Source organism: Aythya fuligula, chromosome 4, assembly GCF_009819795.1.
Source record: "Aythya fuligula isolate bAytFul2 chromosome 4, bAytFul2.pri, whole genome shotgun sequence".
NCBI classification, from domain to species: Eukaryota; Metazoa; Chordata; class Aves; order Anseriformes; family Anatidae; genus Aythya; species Aythya fuligula.
In genome coordinates this window covers 36,602,422-36,627,436 of record NC_045562.1, presented here as the reverse complement: position 1 = coordinate 36,627,436, position 25,015 = coordinate 36,602,422, and the positions used below count along the sequence as shown (strand labels likewise).

General features: G+C 37.8%; 2 protein-coding genes across 4 annotated transcripts in view; both read right to left on the bottom strand.

Annotated features, from left to right (window-relative positions):
* The window catches only part of CLGN (calmegin), a 29,290-nt gene extending 20,766 nt beyond the window's left edge, over window positions 1–8,524 (bottom strand). For both annotated transcript variants that reach the window (XM_032187448.1, XM_032187449.1), the window contains exons 1-5: window positions 8,462–8,524; window positions 6,964–7,005; window positions 4,603–4,782; window positions 3,283–3,353; window positions 942–1,000 (exon numbers count right to left, since the gene is read on the bottom strand). In XM_032187448.1, coding sequence (XP_032043339.1) covers window positions 942–1,000; window positions 3,283–3,353; window positions 4,603–4,764 — 292 coding nt within the window. In that variant the 5' untranslated portion in view covers window positions 4,765–4,782; window positions 6,964–7,005; window positions 8,462–8,524. The remainder of the gene's footprint in view (window positions 1–941; window positions 1,001–3,282; window positions 3,354–4,602; window positions 4,783–6,963; window positions 7,006–8,461) is intronic.
* A 4,321-nt stretch (window positions 8,525–12,845) lies between these two features.
* The window catches only part of MGAT4D (MGAT4 family member D), a 35,184-nt gene continuing 23,014 nt past the window's right edge, over window positions 12,846–25,015 (bottom strand). For both annotated transcript variants that reach the window (XM_032187450.1, XM_032187451.1), the window contains exons 8-15: window positions 23,115–23,226; window positions 21,997–22,127; window positions 18,380–18,487; window positions 17,288–17,481; window positions 15,784–15,862; window positions 15,592–15,670; window positions 14,224–14,333; window positions 12,846–13,674 (exon numbers count right to left, since the gene is read on the bottom strand). In XM_032187450.1, coding sequence (XP_032043341.1) covers window positions 13,648–13,674; window positions 14,224–14,333; window positions 15,592–15,670; window positions 15,784–15,862; window positions 17,288–17,481; window positions 18,380–18,487; window positions 21,997–22,127; window positions 23,115–23,226 — 840 coding nt within the window. In that variant the 3' untranslated portion in view covers window positions 12,846–13,647. The remainder of the gene's footprint in view (window positions 13,675–14,223; window positions 14,334–15,591; window positions 15,671–15,783; window positions 15,863–17,287; window positions 17,482–18,379; window positions 18,488–21,996; window positions 22,128–23,114; window positions 23,227–25,015) is intronic.

Sequence of the window (25,015 nt, the reverse complement as noted above, 5' to 3'; positions counted from 1 at the left end):
AACTTATACATTTAACATAGGATATTTTTACATCCCAAAATGTATTTTCTTATTACACAATCCTGTAGCATGTGTGAATATCCACTGAATTTCTGATTAATTGCAATACTGTACAAAGGAATCAAGAATACAGTTCAGATAGAGAGAGACCTACATTTTGGATATGCATAGCTCTACACAGAGAAGCCCACTCTCTCATTTCACCAAAAAGGTATTGCTTCTAGCCAGTTAAGATAATGCCAGCTTTCAGTATTTTGGAGATGGTAAATGTGTAGCACACACATTCCTTGCTACTTCCAGCCTAGGAATGTACAAGTCAAATACAAGCCCAAATGACAAAAATCATCCAAACAACTTCCTCATTTTCACTTTCCATTTATTTTTTATTTTCTTTAGAAAACTGTAAGAATAAAGTGTACAAGAAACACTGGAGAATCCTACACTTAAGCACAGACAATCTGACAGAAGTATTCCAAAGAAATAACATTCATTCAATTTCAATTATTTTTGGTTCAGAGGCTAAGCTTTGAGATCAATTGCTGCATCGGTAGGAGATACAAAGACATAGAACAGGCTACTTTAGAAATGTGCTTAACAACTGAAATTGAAGTGGTAAATACCTGACAATTTCAGGAAAATGTAGTTTTCAAGAGGCACTGTTCATAAACAATTAATACTGAATATTCAGATTTCAGAACGTGTATATCACAGTAAAATTATTGCGATGACAGAAATATTTATCTCCATGGTAAGTAACCAAACAAGCAACCTTTCATATCTCACTTTCATATCTCAGTAACAGTCATTATACAAAGTAAGATATTGTTGATCCATGTCATCTAGGTTTTCAAAGGTAAGTTCAGTGCAAGGGATAGTTACTTCTCAAAAAGCAAGAGAACATCAGAAACTATGTAGTGAAAGTAAACACTAAAAAGGCTTACCATCATATTTAGCAATGTTATCATCTGTGTCTTCTTTCTTGGTTTTAGACAATATCCACCTAAACCAAGAAGGGTACTAGTCATTTAACTACATATGCAAAGCTCTATTATTCAGCAAGCACAGGAAAAACAGATTTAGCTGCTAGGATGTGAATCTGTGACACTGATTTTGACAGTCAGCATTACAGAACTTTGTGTAATTTAAAGAATGTGAAACAAAAAAAATAAGTGTTAGTCTAATACAACATTGATTTTGAAATATTTCCTAAGAATCTAAATGAATATACAATTATAACTCTAAAGTAATTCACATTTACTCTGAATAATCTTCAGTTTTATCTACAAGCTGAGGCTGACGATGTAAGACTATTACTTGAGCATGTAACTTGAAATAATATTTGAAGTAATACTTGAAAATAGCAAAGTTCATGTGTAAAGCCTTCAATGTGATAAAGAACAGCAAAAAATCACTAAAACCTTAACGCTATCTGATATTAACAGTAGCAGTGCACAGAAGAGGGAGGGAAGAAATAGAAGTTTCCAAATGACAAGTGCAATTATGCAGTAAGAAGACTCAAATTTTATCGCACACGGGGATTATAACAGGACAAATTCCTGATCTCCTTGAAAGATCTCCTTGAACAAGGCGGATGCAGCTTACCAAAATCAGCTCACCAAAAATAAAGATATGCACACACCCTGTACAAAATGCTCATTTGGAGAAAAAATAAAAGGCAATCCAGCCTCATTCAGTCATACAGTGGTTCTATCCCGAGCCATGCACAGGAATATCTTAAGCCAACAGTGCTTCTGAACTCTTCCTTGTATCAACTACAATGCTATATTCTCATAGTGACTTCTGTAGAGAACTAAGTTCATTCATTCTGAACGACTCTCTGCATGGAGTATGTCAGGGATGAATACTTTATCTTTCCTGCTTGAATTTCAGCCATATCTGTGTTAATAGAGATGGTAGAAAAGCACCACAGTGTAAATGGCAAACTAGATCCTTGGTCTTCCTCTGGAAAGCCCAATGCTAAAATAACTAATACTAATCAAAGTTTCCAGTTGTTTGTTTGTTTTTAAACCACCATTTTCACCTTTTCCTTTTAATCATTTTTCCTACCATCACTGGTACTGCTTTTGTATTGCGCTTCTTAACATTTAGAAGTGACATGCTGAAGATGAAAGAAAATTTTATAGAAAATTATTTTCCTTCTACATGTGGTCTAAATATGTAACAAAAATGAAAACAAAAATCGAAGAACATAATGTGAAAAACGACAAATCCATGTTCAGTGGCCTGAAGTTCCTTGTAACCCTGCAGAAGAGAACAGTAGGAACAATTGGAAAAAGGGAGTAAGATTCAATCTTGTGAAAGTTTCTGGTGCCTGCTACCATTCTACTTGGTTTCAAGTTCATGTTGTGCATCCTCATCAGACAGGTGTCTTATGATAGTTTACCTCACACCTACAGCTGTTGCTTCTCAGTCTTTTCACAGGAAGACAAAAATAAGCAGCTTTAAGTTCTATGATAAAGATGCATCTTACTGCATCTCCTTTCACCTCTGGCTGGCTGCCACTTCATGAGAGCTGGCTTTTGTTCTTTTAATTTTAGTAACATACAAATATACCTTTTTCATGATCACTTGCAAAACAAGGTATTTTGTCCACCCACCAAGTAGTAGTTACACCTTACATTGCTGTACTGGGTGGGGGAACAGAAAATGCAGACAACTTGAATATTTCTGGCTTAAGAATTGTTGACCTAAACCTTAATATTTTTCTGAAATATCAGTGCAGTGTGGTCAAACTACCTAGGAACATTTCAGCAATCATATAAATATCTAATTCCCCTCGATAGTATAAAAGCACAATGGGAAGCAGTACCATAAATCAATTAAATACAGTCCTCCCCAACAGAGTTTTTAATCTGTAATGTAGAAAAGTGCTGCCTCCTTCTTGCACATAATCTAAGTATACATGAAGAAGAAGAAATAGTCTGCTAACAATTTCTGACTCTGTAAGCTACTGCAGTGCAATGCGCCTCACCTTGCAGTTCACTTTTAATTCAAGTGGCATTGCATTACCTTTTAACGTCCATAAATCCAAAGTCTATTACAGGTTTCATTATATCACAAAATATAGCTACATGCCTGAAACGTCAACTGTTTAGCTTAAGCTTATGAAGAATTTGGAGCAAGTATGACCACTCTTCTCAATTCTAAACTCTGAACTTTTTGTTTTGAATGTACTAGCAGAAAAATGAATAAAAAATAAGTCCTGCCACTGTAAGTTAAATTGCTGAAATGAAAAGTTTGTAAGTTTAAGGTACACCTTACCCTGTCAATACTCCATCGAAGGTTTCTGTAAAATACACTTCCCCAGTTGGCTTTGGTGTCTGGTACACAATCTAAAAAACATTTACAAACATAACATATCATAAATTCATTTTTTTCAGTAATTTCTATTTTTCAGTTGAAATACACTATCATATCTCGGGAAGCAGCCCACCCAGCCAGACCACAAGAGTTACACCTAAGGGAATAAAACACTCTTTCCCTGGGGCCCTCTCATTTCTACAGTTTGGGTGCATTCCTCTACCAGTGTGCAATTTCATACCTGTGAAGCATCGTGCGACCAGGGGACAGCGATGAATAGCACAGAAACAAATCAAGACTATGATTAAGAGCTCTTAAAAGGCAGGAGGATCTCATGGTTTCATTTCTAGTGGTATGTTTATGATGGTTAAAGAGACTGTTAGGTTAGTTTTAGACTCACTTTCAGATATCAGAAAAACACTTTTCCCCAGTTTTTTTGAAAAGTAAACAGTGGTCCTCCTACTAAACACAGTACAGAGCTCAAATGCACACGCGGTTATCAGTAGTTGTTTTGTCTCTGTTTTTGTGCCCTAGCAGCTTACCATCTTTGAAAGCACCTGCAGAAAGTTTCAGATACTGTGATAAAAGCATAGATACAGCTTACAAATTTGCTTTCTGTGGTCAAAACTCATAACTGAAGTACCGTTATACATCTTGTGCGTAACATGAAAACAGAAAATTTACACAACTTGCACCAGTTATCTGCTTCCTATTTTTTAATACACATGGTTCCATTTTTTTTGTTTTCCTATCTACTTGGCACATTACAGTTGGGCTACACTGTTAAAAAAAAAATAGAAAAAAACAATCTACGACTATTGTGCAAACCTATTATGAAGCACAGCAAGACAAATGCATAAAGATTTTCTAGGAACAAAGACCGTGTTAAAAGGCAGATATGACTGATGACATTAAGAAACCAATCTAAATGAAAAATGTCAATAAGCATAAGGTGCTTTCTTCTCTAGTAACAGCATGTTAGGCTACAGGGTATGTTATCTATCAAGGAGGGCTTCAGACACAAGGTTCCATACCTAGATTGAAAAACTAGCAAGACCTTCTTCATGACTATTGGCCACAGGTTGCAGTTTGATATAGGAGGATACTTAAGGCACACACAACAAATGAAAAACTCATTCTGGTGAGTTTGACACTCACCAAGTTGTCAACTGTATATTGACTTGCTCTTTTTAAAATAAATTTGTGCACCGATTCTTCTACTAGTTACAACTACGTAACCTAAATTACACAAGCTTTAGCTAAAGGCATCTATAATCTTACCCCTAAGGAAGATTCATCTTCGTCAACATCAGCTTCCTGAGAATGTTTGTCAAAATCCTCCACTTCAACATCTGCACCCAAAATTTCTTCATTTTCAATTTCTGCAGTTACCGAGCCAATTATCAGGACACCCAAGCACAGCCAGTCCCACTGGAAATGCATCCTGGTTTATCTGAAGAACTGAAAGTTTTAAATTACAATTATTGTTGGTGGAATATTATCAATATTAGTTCAATCTTACCCATGATTTTATCTAGGAAAGAAAAAAAATAAGAAATGATGACCATTAAGCATTTGCACTACTTTAGTACAGTGCTGTATTTATGAGCTTTTAGAACCAAGTAAAACTGCTTGAATTTTTCTCAATCCTTATCAATCCAAAAATAATTCAAACTGAATCAATCTCTACAGTGTAGCAAGAAGCCTGGAAAAGACCCTTCAGATCATCAAGCCCAACCATCACCTAACACTGCCAAGTCCACCACTAAACTGAGTCCCTAAGCACCACATCCATACATCTCAAATACATGCAGAATGGCAACTCCATCATTTTCCTGGGCAGCCTGTTCCAATGCCTGACCCCTTCACCCCTTCTGTGAAGAAATTCTTCCTACTGTCTCATCTACACCTTCCCTGGCACCACTTGAGGCCATTTCCAGTTCTATCAATTGTCGCCTGAGAAAGAGACCAAAACCCTCCTCACTGCAACCTCTCTTCAGGTAGCTGTTGAGAGCAATGAGCCTCCTGTCAGCCTCTTTCTCTCTAGACTAAACAGCCCCAGGTCCCTCAGCTGTTCCTCCTAAGCCTTGTCTCCTGGTCCCTTCACCAGCTCTGTTGCACTTCTCTAAAGATGTTCCAGCAACTCAGCATCCCTCCTACAGTGAGGGGCAAGTACCCTTCTAATTGCAGGGAAACACGCAAATCACTGATCTGTAAATATTACCAAAAGTATGAATATCAACAGCAGGTAACTAACTCAACCTCTCAATCTGTACTGTTATGAAAAAGAAAACATTGTTGCCCAGATGCATTTGCTTCACATCCATAAGCTAAAATATATGCAAATGCACTTTTATATTGAAGTATGGAATGGTTTGGAGCAATGCAATTCCAAGCATGTGCCTATGCAAGTCTTCTTAAAGGTCTTGCCAAACATGCTTCTTTCTGAACTTGCTTTTATCTGAATTTGGAAACAGAAGGAAGACAGACTCCAGATACCATTGTGTAGGTGTTTATCCTTTGATTGTTAATTTCTATCCACAGAAAGCTTAAAAAGAAAGACAAACAGTGACATTTAGCCTGTTGCTGTAATGCATTTTCAAGACTTGCATTATTTTGGCCACCAGTGCTCACGCTAAATATTCTGCTACTGGGACACTTTCTGTGCCTTAAAAAGCAGTCACCCTTTTAAGCTGGATCACTGCTCTCCAGAGATTGCTTGTTTACTACTACAAACCCTAAGTACCACAGCAACTCCAGATACTGTCTTATATTCTAGAAATCTTAGATCCTCTCTTACTGGCTTTATCAGATTTGCTAAGCACTGCAAACATTAGAAGCGCCCTAATAATTATTTATCTATTGACAACATCTACTAATTCTATCAAGCAATAAACATAGAGATCAAATAGTGTCAAGGCAAAAAAAAACTACATCCCAATAGAGCTATCCAAAAAAGAAAACTAATTTTTTTTCCTTATTCATTTTAAAATCTATTCACTTAATATTGACTGTACTGATTACATCTAAAGCCAAAAGTAAACTGTTTCAGGTACTAGTACTAGACACTATGTCAACATCTCTTAGAACACAAAAAGCCTCACCTCTTGGGACAGACACCTATTTTCCACAAAACTACCAAATTATGTTACCATTCTTTTTTTTCCTTTTTTTTTTTTTTTCCAACTAATCTATGCCATTCTTTGCTTTGGATCCTTTCCATCTGTTTTGTTTTGAGGATGGTAAGTCTATGGTTCCCTCTTTGCATCATCGTGTTAGTAACTGAGAAACCTTAAGTCTTCCGAAAATTTTACTGTTCTTTTAAGAAAATCTTAGTTATAAAACTACAGAGATTGTTAATTCATAGACCTCCCTGGCCAGTTCTAGAACTTGAAATATTTGTGTCCTGAAGATTTAAAGTCATTCAGCTTGTTGCATGTAAACATTCAACCTCCAAGCACGCTTTAGAAGACCCCTGTCCGGAGGCTATTGCACTCAGTTTTACCATGCCCATTTTCTTGTTCTTAATCATCACATTAGGACAAACAGTTAAGGAACGTCACATCACACATTACTGTTTCACTCCACTACAGCAGCATGTATTAGGTATTAGAATTAACTTTTTGCATGAACTTGCCCTACCTTACTTAAGGTAGCTTGTCATGCAGTTCTGCTCCTCTTCTCCTAAAGCAGATGAAAATAAAAAGCAGACACACGTTCGTCAACACATTTCAGTTGCATTTTATGTATGAAGCAAAATGCCTACTCCCACTTCCATAGCTGTAATTTATTACAACTAGCCTCTCTCTGTTATTTTCATACACAGAAAAGTGAGGGCATCCAAGAAACCACCTTTCTACACAGTTCCCTTCTAAAACTCCCGATGCCTACAACACACTGCACTTTTTCAAGTCACTCAAGCCTAACTACATAGCAACTCCCTGATCCTAGCCAAGGACATTCCTAATGTCATTCAGTCTTCAATCAGATCTCTTAGTTTCCCTTCAACAAGGGAAAGCATACTTCTTTGACTCATCCCAAATTAAGATATTCCAGAAACACTGAAATCCAATACCATGAACAATTAAGTTCTTGCTTAATTGCCAGATAGGGACAAACCCAAACAAAACCATTAAATGTTTTAATTTTTGTGAATTGTTCATAACCACAGTCTTACAATGATAAATCTTTAAGCCTAAAGAGCTTCTGGACTCAAAATATTACACATTTAATAAGAAAGTCCACTAGATTTTAAAGATTAATTAGCACATGAACGTCCATGAAAATCTTCACACTTGTAATTTTAAGCTATTTTGTATAGCTTGGTCTCCTCACTATGGGAACACGGCTAACTACAGCGTTTCTATGCATCAGGAGAGACACTCGAGCCCAGGGTACTGCTGTAGAGCAGGCTCCTGGGACCGGCAGCAGTGCTGCAATATGTGCCTCTGAAGTAATCAGCCACTGTCTGTGGGACGTGTGCTAGACGACGGTCCAAGACAACAGGCACCAATTGAAGGATAAGAGGTTCTGATGGGGTATTAGCGTTTCTGTTCCTAATGAGAGCAGCCAGGCAGTGGGTCAGGCTGCCTCGGATGCAGCCTCAGCCCTTGGTGCTCTCCAGCACGGAGGGGATAAAGCCCTGAGCGCTCAGCCTGAGGAGCTGGCCCTGCTGCGAGCACCTGGTCTGATTTCTACAGCAGGCACAAGCATGGCAATTTGTGCCATGGTCTTTACAGTGCTCTATGCGTGCTGTTAAATTAATGGCATCGCAGGTCGTTATCCCACTCGATGCGGAACTAAATAACAGCCAGGATCTTTAATGTGACTGGGAACTCACGCTTAGAATAGGGCCAAGCCTCCCTGCAGCCACCTCCTCAAGCAGCAGGCAGCAAGGCTGCCCTCAGCACCCCCCTCACCCAGCCCAAAGCTCCCGCAGCCCCCAGCAGCGCAGGGCGGCCACATACCAGCTCCACACGGGGCAACGGCCAGGGAAGCGCCCAACGGTCCCCAACGGCCACCAACGGCCGGCGCGCGAGAAGCCCCCCCACTCCCCACACGCGCGCGCCCTCCCCTCACGGCCGCAGCCCCCCCCCCCCGCCCCAGTTACAAAGCGCGTCCCCGCGCCGCCGGCCCCTACCGGTGTGCGCGTGCCCGCGGCCGGTTCCCGGTTCCCGGCTCCCCTCCGAGCCCCGCCGCCGTCCCCCAGCGCATCCCCGGCCGCGCATGCGCCCTCCCGGGCTCCCCTCGCGGGCGGCCGGCAGCAGGTGCCGCGGCTCGCGGCGGCCGGGTCGCGGGGCGGGGCCACCGGCAGGTATAAAGGGCCGGCAAGATGGCGGCGGTGCGCGGGAAGCGGCTGAGGCGAAAGGGAAGCTCCGTGAGGTGCTCTGCCCTGGCTGGGGGAAGGTGTTAGGAGAAACGGCGGATTCCGTCAAATTGGTGTTTAAAATGGTAAATGCGTGCTCCGCTGTGGAGTTTTCAAGGGCAGCCGCCGTCATAGTCACTGGGATTTTAGATGTACTCGCTGTGGTAACCACGCACCTCTGAGCATTTAGCAGACTGCTCAAAGCCAAGCCTTTGTTCCAGTGCTAATTGAAACGATTTAGGTCAAATTAACAAAACCCTTTACTGACGTGAAGACTCAGTCAAGCAATCCAACCCAGATTCCAGGAATAGTAAAGCGGAGGGACTGCCCTGTGATTCTGGAGACTGTACAAGTTGAGAGAATTTACAACATGACACATGGCAGCAGTATGCAAAATGGGGAGATGGCACAGAGAAAAGCAGTTCCTTGAGAGACCACTAGAAACTTCTTGGCACTAGAGCTGTGCAGCTAGTGACAAACCAGATCAGGGTTTAGGGTGTTTCCATGTAACATTGTGTCATTCAATTCACATCATCAAAGAAGGCCTCCTCACCAAAAGCCGTACCGGTTCCATTTTACATTATTTGATTCTTACCACGTTCAGGAAACAGTCTTACGGATGTAATAGTTATGGCCCACACAAAATACTTTATAACTTGAGGTAATTTTTATAGATGTCTCCATTTGGTTATTCTACCACATACTAGTTTGCTAACTAGCCTAAATAACTCAAGTAACTCAGAACTGTTTGGAATTAACACTAGAACATGTAATTTGAACTGTCAATCCAAATGCTTTTTGCTTTTTTTTTTTTTTTTTTTTTTTTTTTTTGTGATATTCCACCTTTCAAGCATTATAAGGTCATTGTAAACTAATGCAAAAGCTTCAAACTTGATTACATTTCTTCTTTGACAACATCATCAAAACTTACAACCACTACAGGTCATTTCAATTATGAGCTCTAAAGATCAATGTAAATACCACAACAGTGTATACTTATGTCATAGAAAAGCCATACCATTTCTTCTCTTGTTAAGGTGTAGTAATACTGATCAGAAGGATCTTTTAAGCCTCAATTCAAATCCTTATTTAATGTACTTTTCTGAAACAGCACCATACTCCTACAGAATCTTCAATCTTTAGACACCTCCAGCTTAAAAGGAAGTGGGGAATGTTCTTGTGCATTCCATCATGAAAAAAGACAGATGAAAACTATCATTGCAGCTTGAGATACACATACGTCCTTTTAGAAGTAATTGGAGAATTCAAGAATTCTGCTCACTGAAGAATTCATTTTTAATATTCCTACTGTTTATTGTAAGACATCTATGAAAGATACATCTGCAATTTTCCATTAATGAAAATAAATAATATTTATTTAAAAACAACCTGAAACACAGGACTCTCAAAGAAAACAGTTTGTGTAACCAATAGGACAGCTAACAGATGCGTGACAGAGCAATGCAAAAAATAAATGTCAGGGAAAATTAAGATCCTTGTGTATGGGATGCTATACGCTCAACATTCATGCAAATGGGAGAGAAAATTTCAAATTCAGTAAGCAAATCCATCTTCAACTTTAGATTAAGTCTCTCCTAATTAATTTTAATAGATATTCCTGTTGAGTCTAGTCTCTTCCCAGTGTAAATCTATCCTCCATTTGCATTTAGAGGAGATGTGTACTTGTATTTAGCTGCACAAAGAGTCACAGTAACACTGATGAGATTAGAGCTCACATAATTAATGGAAATAAAAACATTAAAAAAAAAAAATCAGTAAAGCCAAGTTCATAATTGCCTTTTGTATCAGAAACAAATGTTACCAGTTCCCTTTCAAAAGTCCCTCAAAGGATTTAAGACAAGAATAGAGTCACACTTCTCAGAGAAAGGAATAACTTCACTTCAGTAGAAATCAAAATAGGTACAATAAATCATGATTCATATTGAATTAGCTTGCAAAATGGGCTTTCTTCCCACATATGCATTTAACCTAATTATGAACATGTAAAATGAGGTAGCCAGTATTTTGGAGACTGTGTATTAAACCACATGAAAATACTGAAGTAGAATACCCTAATGAAAGAGGTCAGTGATATGATAGGGAACCTGGAATGCCTCTTAAGAGAGTTGTTTTTTTAACTTACTGTCTTTGTTTTGTAAGTTAATCAGAACGCCTATGGCACAAAAACAGTCACCTGCAAAGTTAAAGGATGTTCTGTATCCCATAGGTCAGTTACCTGAACTGAAAATTCTCTTGAGGAGCCCTTAATCTGGCCTTAGAGACGTGGTGTGGGAAGGTGTGTGCAGGTTCAGTACAGCTTATTAAATGGGAAACCACAGGTAGGAGCTTCCTTTCAGGATCAAAAGGCTATATAAACATACAAATATTCTGTAACCACTCCATGCATAACAGAGGTTGTTATGAACACACAGAGCTAATTGTTGACATTAACATGCAAAAGTACATAAGTATACTTCTATTACACTGTTCTCTCAAAATTACTAGGGCTGTAGCACTCATAACTTAGTTATCATTTCTTCAGTGAAAATCCATAGTTCGTCTCACAAGGTTCCTTCAATTTTGTAGAGGAGCTGAGGTTCTACAGACTGGCCAAAAGCCCTCTGCACTCCATAAAGCACCAGGAAGAATGGGGACTACGCAAAATTTGACTCAACAGTGCATAAGCGAGCATTTGTTATTTACTCTTTCCACATCTGCAAAGCTCGTTTACATCAAAGTGTATTCAAGGATTGCAATGGTTAGGTAAAATAAGTAAAAACCGAAACATCATAAATGAAGTACATAGCAGGATGTACAGAATGAAAAAAAAATATATGTATACAAAAGTCCAGTCACTTCCTAATATAATTTCAGGTACTCTGATAAGCTCTTTGAAATTATCCTTTAACAGTTAGAAATTTCATTTCACTGTGAAAATAAAAGGCTTTGGTAACAAAATCTTTTACCTCTGTACTTTGTGTTTTCTTGATTAATAATTGACCTGAAATTTCATCCTATACAATATCTCTTACCTGTAATGACTGGCTGCTAGACAGTCCAAATGCAGACATTGCTCCCAGCCTATGACTGTTCCAGTGAAAGCAATAGCAAAAGATTTAAGTTTCTACTACATATAGTACTTAATTAGCAAGATGTTCAACAATAAATGCTCCTTGCTGTTTGATTTCTACTTCTTTCACATGTTGATAACAGGTGCATCATGCCTTATAACAGGATTATAAATAGGGGTAAACCCTATTCAGGTCAGTTCCCCAAAGATGCTAAAGCATTTCAGGTTAAGACAAGAATGACTTCAAAAATCATTTGTTTCCCCTTAGTGTAACGTAAGTTGTGTTTTATTCCCTAATACAAGTTTTCACAGTTATATACCATTCTTACTCCTGTATCAGCAGAGAAAAAAAAATAAAAATCTGAAAGGCTATTTTGATCCTGGTCAGAGCTCTGCCCTTCGTGTGCCACATAGCCGTATGCAGAGCCACCTGGTTTCCCTTCAATCCCTAGCTGTAGTTTTAGCTAGTGCATTTTAATGATCCAGTGTTCTCAGTGTTATTCAACCTCCCCTTTACTGTAAATGCTTATGGAAAATAAAGGTGTCTCTCTGTGCATCTTCAAGCACCTCACATTACTACAATAATTCTTAACCTGCGTTAAATTCTTATCCAAGTGAAGGCTGCAATATTTGGTCCAAGAAATAACACATTATTTACACAATCACATGCATATATAGCATCACAGCATATATTTTGAGTACTGTAAATTATCAAACTATTATTGGAGATGGTCTTTTAAAAAACTTCCCCTCTGAACTGTTTTAATGTATGCAAAAGAACTCATTTTATATTATTCTAAATGAAATAATCTAATATTAAAAATACTGTTATGCATTAGTTTTACCCATTTAACACAAACCCATACAAAAGAGTACAGTGCAGCTTATAACGTTAGGGATGCAATGCTTGTGCTGGCGAATGAGGGCGCACTCGTGCCTCAAGTGCTAAGGAAGCAATACCGGAATGCTCCACATCACGGGTAGGTATCCAAGGCGCAATTTCCCGGCAACACTTCAAATGAGGTTACAGTGGTTTAGCTGGTTTTTCAAACTTGTATTGAGCAGGATTGAAGTATCAGGACAGACCGATCAAATAACAGGATCCAAAATTTTATTTAAATAGATTTTCTTTCTACAAAAATATAGTTACATGTGATACCCTGATTATTTCCTTTAGTTAATTCAATGCACGATTCACAGAAAAGTTTTACACTCCTCTCAACAATACGTATTTAATTTTCAAGTTATTCAAATGGTAACTTGTAGGCACTTCCCGTTTAAAGAAATATATTAAGTATCTGTTATGCTACATTAAGGCTGAAACACATGGTAACTTTGGGATCCATTTTCATGTTGTTAAATTGTTCCTTTCTCCAGTGGACTGCTCTAAGTACTTGCAAGGAATATGGACAACTTTTCCTGCAGTTCTATTTTCCCTCCAAAACTGACCAGTGTTCTTCCTGGAGTTACAAACCATGTCCTTAATATTTTCCCCAAATGCCCATATGTTTAGTTCTAGTGAAACTTGTCCTACTTTTATGTTTTAGTCCCTGAGACAACCTGTAATGCCTTATCAATTGTTTATAGTAATACATAATCAATGTTGCTAAACTAAGACGGGATTTATTTTTTATATGTATATATATTAACAGCTTAGTCAATAACAGTTTATGGAACTTTCTAATGTGATCATTTTTTTCACAGCTTTTAATATTCTTTATATTACAGAAATATTTAACAGTTATCTCCACTCTTTCCCAATACACAGTATTAAGAATGAAATGGGTCTGGATTTATTCTTTGTACCCACTCAGGTTTTTGTTGCTGTTAGCCTGGTTTCAAGCAAGTCCATTAACAAGTGACATGTCAAAAATATATTTTTTTCCAGTTTTCAGTTTTCAGATGTCTCGATAAGTACCTGGGAAAAAAAATACCAAAAAATATATATATATTATTTTCTAAAATGTGCAGAAATGTTTCCTAAGACATTAGCTTTTCCTTCCTTCCAAGTATGACTACAGTAATTCTCTTCAGTGATTTCTGCTGAATGTTTTCTATTTATGGGTTCACACACATTCAGGCATTTCATTCATACTTGAAAGAAAAAAAGTCATCTGTTTGCATATAGTAATTAATATCCAAAATGGTGACTGAAAAATGCTAGAAAATCCTCCTTCAGTTGGTTGATATATCATGACCCAAATTCTACTGGCCATATTTACAGCATTGCAAAAACTGGAGAATTATCCCATTTAAGCATTGTCAACACTTTTTGTATGAAGAAAATAAGTAAATTCTCCTCCCTTTAGTAATCAATATACTTCTCCACTTGTGTACTTTTTTTTCCCCGCACAGAATCCCACTCAAAATTAGATAAAAAATTATGACCATCAATTCCTATATGATAGGAGGAACTAAAACTGATTTAATGGAGCTTTTATTAATATCCTTTTATTAACATGCTTACCTCACTAAGTATTACCCACACAGGAGAATCAGAATTGACTGACAAACGAATAGCCTGTATTTTTTTTGGCAGGTTGATGCTGCCTTCTGCAATTCCATTTACAAAAGCCCCTAAATGAAAAATAAAACAACATCAGTACAAGCCTATATTAGGATGAAATATATTTCCAGGTGAACTTAGTGAAAGTTCTAAATTACAAATTATAAATTAACACCAGCGATGCACCAGTAGAGGAAAAATGTCTTTTGAAAAAGTTCAAACTGTAGCTGCTGAAAAATAAAGGTATAAACAAGACAATTTCTGCTGTACACGAGGATTCATTTATTCAGCTAAAATGATTAGGAACTGGAGAAGAGCACAAGTAAATAAGGAACCTGCAGCTACAAATGTTAGAAAATAAATACGTTAGTACTGACTGTACACATCTGACCCACAGGTCACGTTAAAGAATCTAGAAGAGCTTTTCTGATATACACAACTATTTCAAAAAGAGATATAAGGGATCATGGATCAATTCTAATATATTCCTTCACTAGTTCTACGCTTGTTAGGTACCCTTGTCAAACTGGCATAAAATCAGCACAGACAAAAGAAAAACACTCATTGCATCTGATATTCATTTCCTAAGAACTTGCACATACAACTCGGAGTTGACAACATTTGGTTTTCGATCTCTAATTAGAACAAAACAGCCAAGAGGAGGTGGGGGGAAATTAAAGCAAGCAAGAAGTGATGGTGAGCTGAAAGTGGCTCACTGGGGGAAAAAGAGCAATTATATGATAGAAGAGACAGAAGAAAAGTGGCAAGCAAAGCAGATCTCCCAATAGTTCATTTTTATTCATGTAATGATATTTTAGTTTAGGTTACAGTAGACAACAAGCTTTGGCAGGTTTGTGGAGAATCTGCAGTTCACTTACAGAAGTCAATTGCTACCCCGAGGAAGGAAGAAGGGGAAGCTGGGGTTGGGCAAAAATGCATTGTGTTATGCTTTATCTCTTGATTTCAGGGGGGAGCACAAGTTAAGTCTGTCGTAATCAATAAGGAATCATTTTCTTTAGCTAAGGACGCAAAATCTAAACCAGAATCAATCACCCTATTAAAACCTTGCAGAGGCCAAGTTTTTCCTATCAAAAGATGTCCTGACTTTTGCCACCAGCATCGGGGTTTTTCATTATTTAAAACAAAATAGGATCATCAATGGTCAAACCACGTACTACAACAAGCAGCAGTGCAAAATATTTGTTTTCCTTACTAGTTACTACATTGAAATGGTGCGTTTATTACAGAGTTAATGAAATTCTCAAACACAGAAGCATTTTACATGGAAAATCAAAATTTCTGGTTTTGAAGTGACAATAAACAAATTACCTATCTTTAAATATCCATCTTTGGTTGCTGGGTAGTTAAATTTACTTCCATTGTCAAGCAATCCTTTTCTTTCAGCTTCCTGTAACAAACAAAACAATACTCAGCAGTGTTTTCTAGGACATGACCTTCCATGCCAAATATCATTCTTAAACTGAAATAGCATTGTGTTGCGGGTAGAAATAAGAGACTTACATCAGCTAGCAACACTTCCACAGTAGTGTTATGTAGTATATCACCAGGGTGCTCTATGTTTCCACTTCTAAAGAAGTACCTGATGAAAAAAGGTATATTATTTGCAGGTATTTCCTTTTCTGAAGGAAACTTTTAAACATCTTCACTTTAATCAGTTGTGGGCTACAAAGAACATAAGTAGGCATTGATGTGTGTGACCAAACCACATTAAAACCTTTTTGTTTTAAATGAAACAAGCATTAAAGTCATCTTTCTCTGGAACTGTGGACATAAGCATTCCTCCCTTTCAGTGCTCAAAATCCAAAACAATTACTTTGTCCAGGTTTAAAATGCTATGGAAGATCCACTTTAAAACTCTCTCCTATCATCCTAAGGCCTAGGTAAAACGGGATTCTGAAATACAGTGACAGAAAAAATCCCTGTCTTTAGAAGATTATATACTACATGCCAAGAGACTCCCCCTCTTTATCAATACTGATCAGTTCAGGAGCTCTAAATGAACTCCAATTGTTGCCAATGAGCAACAGCAATGTCACAGAATGACTTCAATTATCAACATTGAGCAAAAACACCTGTGAGATTAAAAAATCAATTTGGTTTTGATTTTCTGGCATTAGAGTTCTTAGTTTTTATGTCTGAAAAGAGCTACAGAAATGTAAAGCATTAACCTTTCTCCTTCAGTATGAATCAAACAATGGAGACCTAAGAAATCCACCAAGTATTATAAGGTTAGCTGTACATTTTCACAGGTTAGTCATGGGGGTAGATCTCTTTGAATGAGAAAATGTTTAAGGTGGAACTTAGCTACAGATACAAACACCTAACTCAAAGTTAGATGTCTGGCCGTGACCCAAATGTTTACCTGTTCATAGGCAATACAAATACACTTAAAATAGTCAGTGAAGTCCAGCAAATGACTCAGATGACCAAATGGATGATGAGATGAATATCTGTCTTGCTTCCACTGGCTGTATCAAGCAGATTGCTGTCAAGTACAGTGGGAGCTTATGTAGACATCTCTGCTGTAGATACTACATTCATGTTTCTGAATCTGCAACTGAATTCCACCTTTATTAATTCACTCTTCAGTTTCCCCACACTTGCTCTGTGCTTTCACCTGCACTGGGAAGTGACCTTTGAGCTGACATTATGCCAACGGCCTTTCTGTTGGCAACTATACAAACAAAGCTTTCACTGGCTTCATTGATGAAACTCGTTAGTTAAAACCAAATTCATTTGAGAGCTACTGTAAGCTATTTAATATTTTAATGAAGAAATAAAAGGAGGAAAAAAAAAAAAAAAAGCTCTCTAATTACCATGGAAGAAATGTATTTGAGGAGTGGAATTCAAGAAGGGGAGTAGGTACATAGCAAATCACAGCAACTCCTCAGTAACCAGGCCATGCTTTATGCAAACAGTTGAGCACTAGTGATTTTGAACAGACTCAGTCATTTCCAAAGTGAATACATGTAAGCTACCATATTCCATACCAAGCAATACTTACTTTTCTACCTTAAGTGGTTTTAAAAAGGTGAATCGGATATAGTCCCCAGCCACTGGAGCCGAAGCCCAAAAATAATCTTTTCCTTCATAAATTTTTTCCAGGGTATATTGCTGGTATGCTTTTAGGCTTGTATACACTTTTGCAGGCGGATTATTATGTGCTTTATATAGCACATTACTGCCAAAATCTTTATCCTGTTGGATACAAAGAAATGCAAGTACACTCATAAAAATACAATAAAAAGAAGTGCTCCAATATCTTGAATTATTACAGGTAACTATTCCAGAAAACATACTTGTCAAAAGTGTCAAAAAATATACCATCTATTTCTGATAGAAATAGGATATTCATTTCAGTGTTATCACTGAAACTCAGTGTTATAGTTTGTACACTGAGCTTTACTGATTATTTCTCAGCTGTCTAGATTGAAAAAGAAACATCTCCAGGGTAGACTATTTTGTGGTTGTCTCCTATACCTTCTGCCAGAACATCCAATATTGGCCTCTGCTAGAGGCTACCTGAACATCCAGTCTGATCCAATGGTGCATTTCTAATTATCTCACGAGTGGTCTAAATGGCACTAACAGAACATCCCTGAAATCTGGTGCTTCACTGCTCTTTAACTTATCAGATACTTGGCAGATCTACTGCTTGCCCTCCAAACTCTAACAACCTACTGCCATCAGCAGAGCTATACCCGTATCTTACCAGTAACCTTTTCTTATTAGTAATCCTCCTTGTTGGTATCATGGACTATTCAACCAAAACAGACCATCATAACCCTTCATGTTTGGATGGTGCATGGCACACAAAACCTTGCACTGTGCGGAGGATTCCTACACGCCATGAAATGCTACTGCAACTAGTGCAATTGTTCGGATTAGAGATTCAAAGATGTTTCTGCAGAAGCAGTCTGTCCTATCTGTAACTCAGATGTTAGATCGATACTACACACACAATCTGTAAGCCATCATTTCTTGGAAATGCAAGCCCCAACTAATGCCAAAGATGAAATGCTTGATACCAATATGAGAAACAAGCCAGAACATAAGCATATAATTTAGAAATACAACAGTAATTTCTTATCCATACTTTCAAATTCTGTATCTTCCCAGACAATGATGAATGAATTCCCATATGCTGAAAGAGAGATGGTTTAGCACGGATACGTATCTTTGCCTTTTCCTTTTCACAATGTGCCTGGAAAGAAAGAAAAAAGGGTGAAATTTTACTTAAATAAAGGAGATGAAAACTAATCAGGTGAATTCATTATGTCATTGAGGGTATGGGCCAGGTTTTTAACCATATTTACATGAGTAATCCTCAGATTAACAGACACCTTATTTCACATACAGTTTCCAGACAAAAGCTCATAATTCCGCTCATGGTGCTATGTAGACTTTCAGGCTCAACCACCACTAATTCAGGGATTTCTGTGCTGTGCCCATCATCAATCGCATTTGGAACAACAAAAATGCACTTCAGATCTGAAAGTGATTTTTTTGTGTGCGCTTTGTGTTTGTTTTTTTTTTTTTTTTTCCTGTTTCTGTCAAATTTAATTTCAAGTTTTGGCCTTGCCATATCATTCTATTTTGACCAAAACTGGCTGTCTTGAGATAGGAGTGTAACCAGAATCCATCCTTATCATTTGGCTCTTTCTGCTATGTTTGAGAAGGTTATAATGTAATATACAGTACCATATTATATGTTACATATATTGTACCCTAAAACTAAGTAAATCCCCTAGATACTGTATTTATATCCCCATTTTCTGGTTTATATACACTTTGTGACATTATATATACACCAAAGAATTAAATATACATTATATATGTATATGTATATTATATATAATATACATTATATACACACCAAAGAATTAAATAACTATACTTGGTACTAATTTGGGGGTTTCCTTCTTTTTGTATGATAGCAAATAATTTCTTTAAATGCAATTTTTGCTCTATATGCATAGAGCATCAATGTTAGATACAATGAAGCAAACACACTACAATATTATACTATATTATGTCTTATTCACATAAGACATGTGAATAAGACATATTATAAGATATAATGACATAATTATAAGACATATTATAAGACATAATGAGGCATAATGGCATAGAAGAGTGCAGAGTAAAAATTAGACTCCCTGAGACTCTTGGTTCTGCCACAGAATAATTGCATGAGTTTGGAAGATCGTTTAACCTCTTATATCACAGGTTTCACATCTTTAGATTTTAGAGGGTAATGTGTTTATGTCTTCAATAACACATTTCCAGTTCTATAAAGAAAAATGTTACATAACTATATCAATGCCTTCTAAAGCTAGAAGTGATAATCTTCACTCAGCTGGCTTAAATAGCAAAATTCATAGGGGATTTATGGTTCTCACAGAAGCACTAACTAAAAGTACAAAACCACCTGGAAGAAGGATCTCAGCAGAACTAAGTATTTTTATATTTGTCCACAGCAGATGTTCAGCAAAACAACATAAGAACATAACACATGAAAATTGACTTACTGGCAGCTTTTTCTTTGGAAAAAGTGCTGTATATCTGCTATGAAAAAAAATGTAGTCTTTCTCCTGACTGGGTTGCCGGTTCATCCTCTAAAATAATGTAGTCTCTAATACATCTCTTTTCATGCCACAGCAGCAGCTGAGCACACTTAGTACAACGGGATGACCCATTGTATTCAGTTGTACAGAAAATGAAACAAGGCTCCTGAATGAGCCACGGCTCCCATCTTTGCAGCCCACTAGTCCCTGTGCTCCACTGGGTAGAGATATGCCACTGCTAGTCAAAGTGGCAGATGATTGTTCACAGGAGGTACACATGATAAAGTTGTTGAACCACACAGAGATCTGAGGAATCATCTTCCAACTTGGTGGACAGAAGTGGCTGGATCTTGAGATGTGACTACTCAGTCCAGACTGAAAACGTGCCAGGCACCCATCATCACGGAATGGCACATAAAAGACGTGAACAGGTACCCGCTGACTCTCCCATGAGGCATATTGTGCAATCACTCAGCGACACACTCAGTTGCTTGGAAGAGGGAAAGCATGAGGACTTCTGTCATCTCACCTTTTCTATAGGAAACTCCAGCTTTCAAATCATTTCGTTAATCTATATGGGAAGAAGATCAGCAGGGATCCTTGTCCTTCTCCCAGCCTCCGTTTTCTGTACCCTTATGAGCAGCTCCAGTAGGTTTCTGTCCCTGGTCATTCTTTCCCAGCAGAAAACACAAGGCTGGCTTGAATCAATGTTTGTTTGCTACCCACAGCAATTGAAATTGCAATTGCAGAAGTGAAACTCACTAGAAACTTGCTGGTACTGGTCTGCTTTGGTTTGGCCAGGGCAGGCTCGCGCAATCCACCTGCCTGCCTTTCAGGAACACCACATTGTTTTAGATATGATTCAGATATGATTTATATATGAAATAAACTAGTACAGTCGTTTAAAAATGAAAGTAGAATGTTTAATACACAGGAGTTGAGGTTGGCACACATGAGACAGATCTGGAAGGGGGGATATTAACTTTTGTTTTTTAAAGTTATTGCAGGTGGGCAAGAGCATATATTAGAGGTACTTATGGATCACTAACTCCTATAAGCCAGCCTCAGAAAAGTATAATTTCAAAGCTTAATCCTATCTGCATGAATTGGGAATGGAGACTCTTCAGTGGCGTTACTGAAGTGTAAAACCAGGCAACTTCTGCGGTCCCCAGGAGTTACCTCCACTACACATTTGTAGCAGAGGAGGCCCCTTTTGTTCAACTCTCCTCACTCTCCTGCTCTGCACAACTCCTATCTATCTCCTCCTCCTTATCAACACAAAAATAACACACATGCAAACAACTGGTGTGGGAACTCACTACGCTAATCAAACAAAACTCTTGAACCTTAAAAAAAAAAAAAAAAAAAAAAACAAGGAGAGAAACTCTGTTAGTTCCTCTGTGGCACAGCCTGTTATACAGGAAGACTGAGTAGTGACCATCGCCAAAAGCTAGTTAAAGAAGTCAAAGGGATATAAAGTAATCCTTAACATGTCAACATGTCATCGGGTTCACCTACAATGCTACAAATGTGTTTTTGTTTGTTTGTTTGTTTTTACAATTCAACACAAGCCTCTCTTTCATTTTGAGTGAAAAGTATCATTTCATCCTTTCAGTCTACATATTTCCCTCTTTTCTTTGTTAAGCAAAGAATCGAGTTTTTTTCCCAGGCAGTAAATGATTTAAAACAAAACACAAGTTCTGCTTCCTGAAAGAAAGGAAATGGTATGTAAAATTCATAACTGTGATCTTAAGATTGTATGCTTTACGAGCTTTCATATTAGAAGGTCAGTAAAAGGTTATGAGGAGTGCCAGTCCCATACAGGTTTATATATTCAAAATTTTCTTTGATGATTCAGTATTGCATAAAATGACTAGTTGCAGGAAGATGAGCACTTGCACTTGACCTTGCTCTGAGCTGACAGATGTAAAACAGCTCTGATGTGGAAATTTGAATTTCTGTGAATCAGATCTCTCCATACGTCCCAGTGGGTTCCAACAAAGTTACACACTATGAAGGTCTATATCAGCTCTTGAGTCATCTGAGAGATTTTGATTCTGCTTTTTCAAAATGTTGTGGGGTTTCTTTTTGGTCACAGAGACTGCTTGAATGTTATATGTATTCATAAATTCATAGGCATACTTACTGCATCTTTTTCTGGATTGCACACTTTGACCCAGAGCAGGTGGTCCAGAAGCCAGTCTATGGGCTTATCTTCATAGAACATGAGAAAAAATTCCACTATGAGTGGCAAGTCTTCTGATTTAAACAGTTTTCCTGAAAGCAAGACAAGAAGGTGCATATTCAAATATGTTTATTGCTGCACAGTAATCACCATTTTATCTTTATTTCAGCCTTAAATACACAGATGCAATTCTGATATTTAGTGGAAATTTTACACAGACTCCAACTTTGGTACTTAGTTGCTTGTTCTCCAACTTGTTGTAATTTTGAAAAGATTTCCATCCCATACTTGGAGATATTCTCACACAGTCAACCAGCTGAGTAATCAAGCACGCAATTATGTCCTAGTTCAAACACAAGTCTGCCCATCACTTGTATCAGCACGTCAGATTAAACAAAGTCTGAACAATCTCTCAAAATGCTAAGCATACAGTTTCAATGGTAATAGTATACTAATATATTTAAGTTAAGACCTAGATATAAAATACTTTGTCTTTAAAATACTATCACTATTAATTTAGTTCTCTTGCTATTTTTATTAGCAGATCTTGTTAGATTTTTTGTTTAACTTAACACTTATAAGGTGTTATCACAAGTCAATATCATGTGTAAATCGCATTATAACCTAAGAAAAAATATAATAGGAAACTGACTATTATAAAAATAGTATAAATAAATAAATAAATGTGTATATATATATATATATATATATATACACACACGCGCGCGCATACATACACTACCAATATGGGATGCATGTTCTCCAGAAAAGAAAGGAAACATTTTATAAACTGTGGAAATTCCACTCTTGAAAGGAAGGCTACGTGTTGCATGAGCATGTAGCACCTTGATGTGGAAGAATTTGCTTCTTATGGGAACCCAGCTATAGATCCTATATTCCGTTAAAAAGACAGTGCCAAAGAACACAGAAAGTAAAGGGCTTGCAGTGGGAGTTTTGCTGAAGAGCCGGGGAAGTTTTGATATGCAAGTCCTTCCATACATGAACTGTAATTCTGAATGAGACCTACTCTACTTACATAGCTCCAAATCAATTGACCTTCCTGAGGCCTTAGTACTTACCAATAAATCCAAGCTGGGAAAACTCAAGAATCATCCACTCTTGGGACTGTTCAGCCGCAAACTTTTTTATACTTTGAATATAATCAGGTTTGGCTATAATATCATCTTCCAACTGGGAAAAACAATAACAACAAAAGGCAGCTGGTGGCTTTGTTTGCAGAAGAGGTGGTGATGTTGCTACGTGAATGATAACCGCACTGTGCATGACTGCTGCACAGTTTGTACTGAAGCTGTGCCAGACTACACTGGATTGCTATTTAGCTTCTAAATATCTCTCTGTTCCAGTATCATTCATTAAATATTTATTTACAGGATTGACTACAACACCATGAGTGCTTCTCATTTTTTCTCCCTACCTTATAGGGCTACCACATACAAGAAAACTTTAAGCAAGAAGACAGAGGTTAAGGAAGATGATAGACAGTTTGTACTGAAGTTGTATAAGCACTGATAAGCAGCAGGAGCTAATTCTTCGGAAAGAAAGACGCCTAAAGCAGATGGTCAGAGGCTCTGCAGATTAGCCTGGGCAGACTCTATCGTACCTAAAAGGTGACAGAGGAGAAGAACTGGGGATGATTACTGAGAGGGGCTAGCGGAAAGCAAGATGTTTCAGGGAATACTAGTCATGGAAGAAGAAAAACGCTGTGAAACACTGAAGAAGAGAAATACATAGAGCTCAACACATTGTAAAGGCTGAAACCAAACACGACAGTAAAGCCAACTAAAGGACAGTCAGAGAAGGAGAGTGATATCCATCAAGGAAATGGGAAAGGACTTGGCAGCGTTTTTGCACAGTTTTCAGAGAAGAATGGGGGATATGAAAAGCCAGAAGCTATGCTAGTTACCAATACTGTAGATAATGATTTCAAACAAGGAGTTTAAAGTCAATCACACAAATAAACAGATTCCAGAAATAACTAAGGAGCAAGTAGTACAGGGTTTGAATTTGGTATGGAGGTGAAAAACACAGGAAGAGGAGTCTAAGCCTTCAGAAAATGTTGTTGGGTACAGCGAAACAATACAGTTAATTTGATCTAACCGCTGTACTTTATTGGCCCTGGTGTTTTTCTGATGGCATTGAAATCTAGGTCAGGGAGCTAAATAGGTAGAAAACAAATGCTATAGGGAAAAAATGCATGGTTTCCTGCAAGTTTTACACCCTCAACAGATTCAGTGCAGTGTCAGCAAGAGCAGTTTGAGGGAGCAGGCCTACAGCTTTTAGCTGAATTTGGCCATTACAAGCATGTAAGTGTAAGGCTGGTGGGGGAGAAGTGTCAACACTGAAACAAGGAGGAAGTAGAACAAAATTCAAAGACACGATTAAGAGATTTGTTAGCTTGCTGACAGTAAGATATCAAAAAATGGAGATGAACTGATATCAAGATGAACTGTTCTTACCAGACTCTGAGATCTGAGGTTTGAGTTGAGAAGACAGTTAAGCAGAAGAGAACAGCAAAACAAACAAACAAACAAAAAAGCACCAACTTGCAAGAAGTGTTGCGTAGAATTATATGAGCTAAGAGGATTATCCAGGGGCTACGTGTAAAGGGAGAAGGTAAAGAATCAGAAAGAGTTTCAAAGAACCCTCAGAGAAGTTGAGGGGACACCCAAAAAAGGAGGAAAAACAGAGCGCGCAGTATCTTAAACATTTGGTGAAACTACTGTACAAAGAAACACTAAAAGAAAGCATACAAAGGTTCCAGGGATGACAAACATAGAGGTTCTGACGGCTGCAAGCGTGGCTCTGAACTGCACGTAGTTCTGACTAGGGAGAAGTCTGAAATGGTCTCTGCATGGCAACAAGGCCATGCAAAGTAATGTAATGAGCCCTGTGCTGAGCCTCATGATTTGCATTCAGCTAAAGCATATCTTCTTGAAGAACATTTGCCATTGCTTGGGGA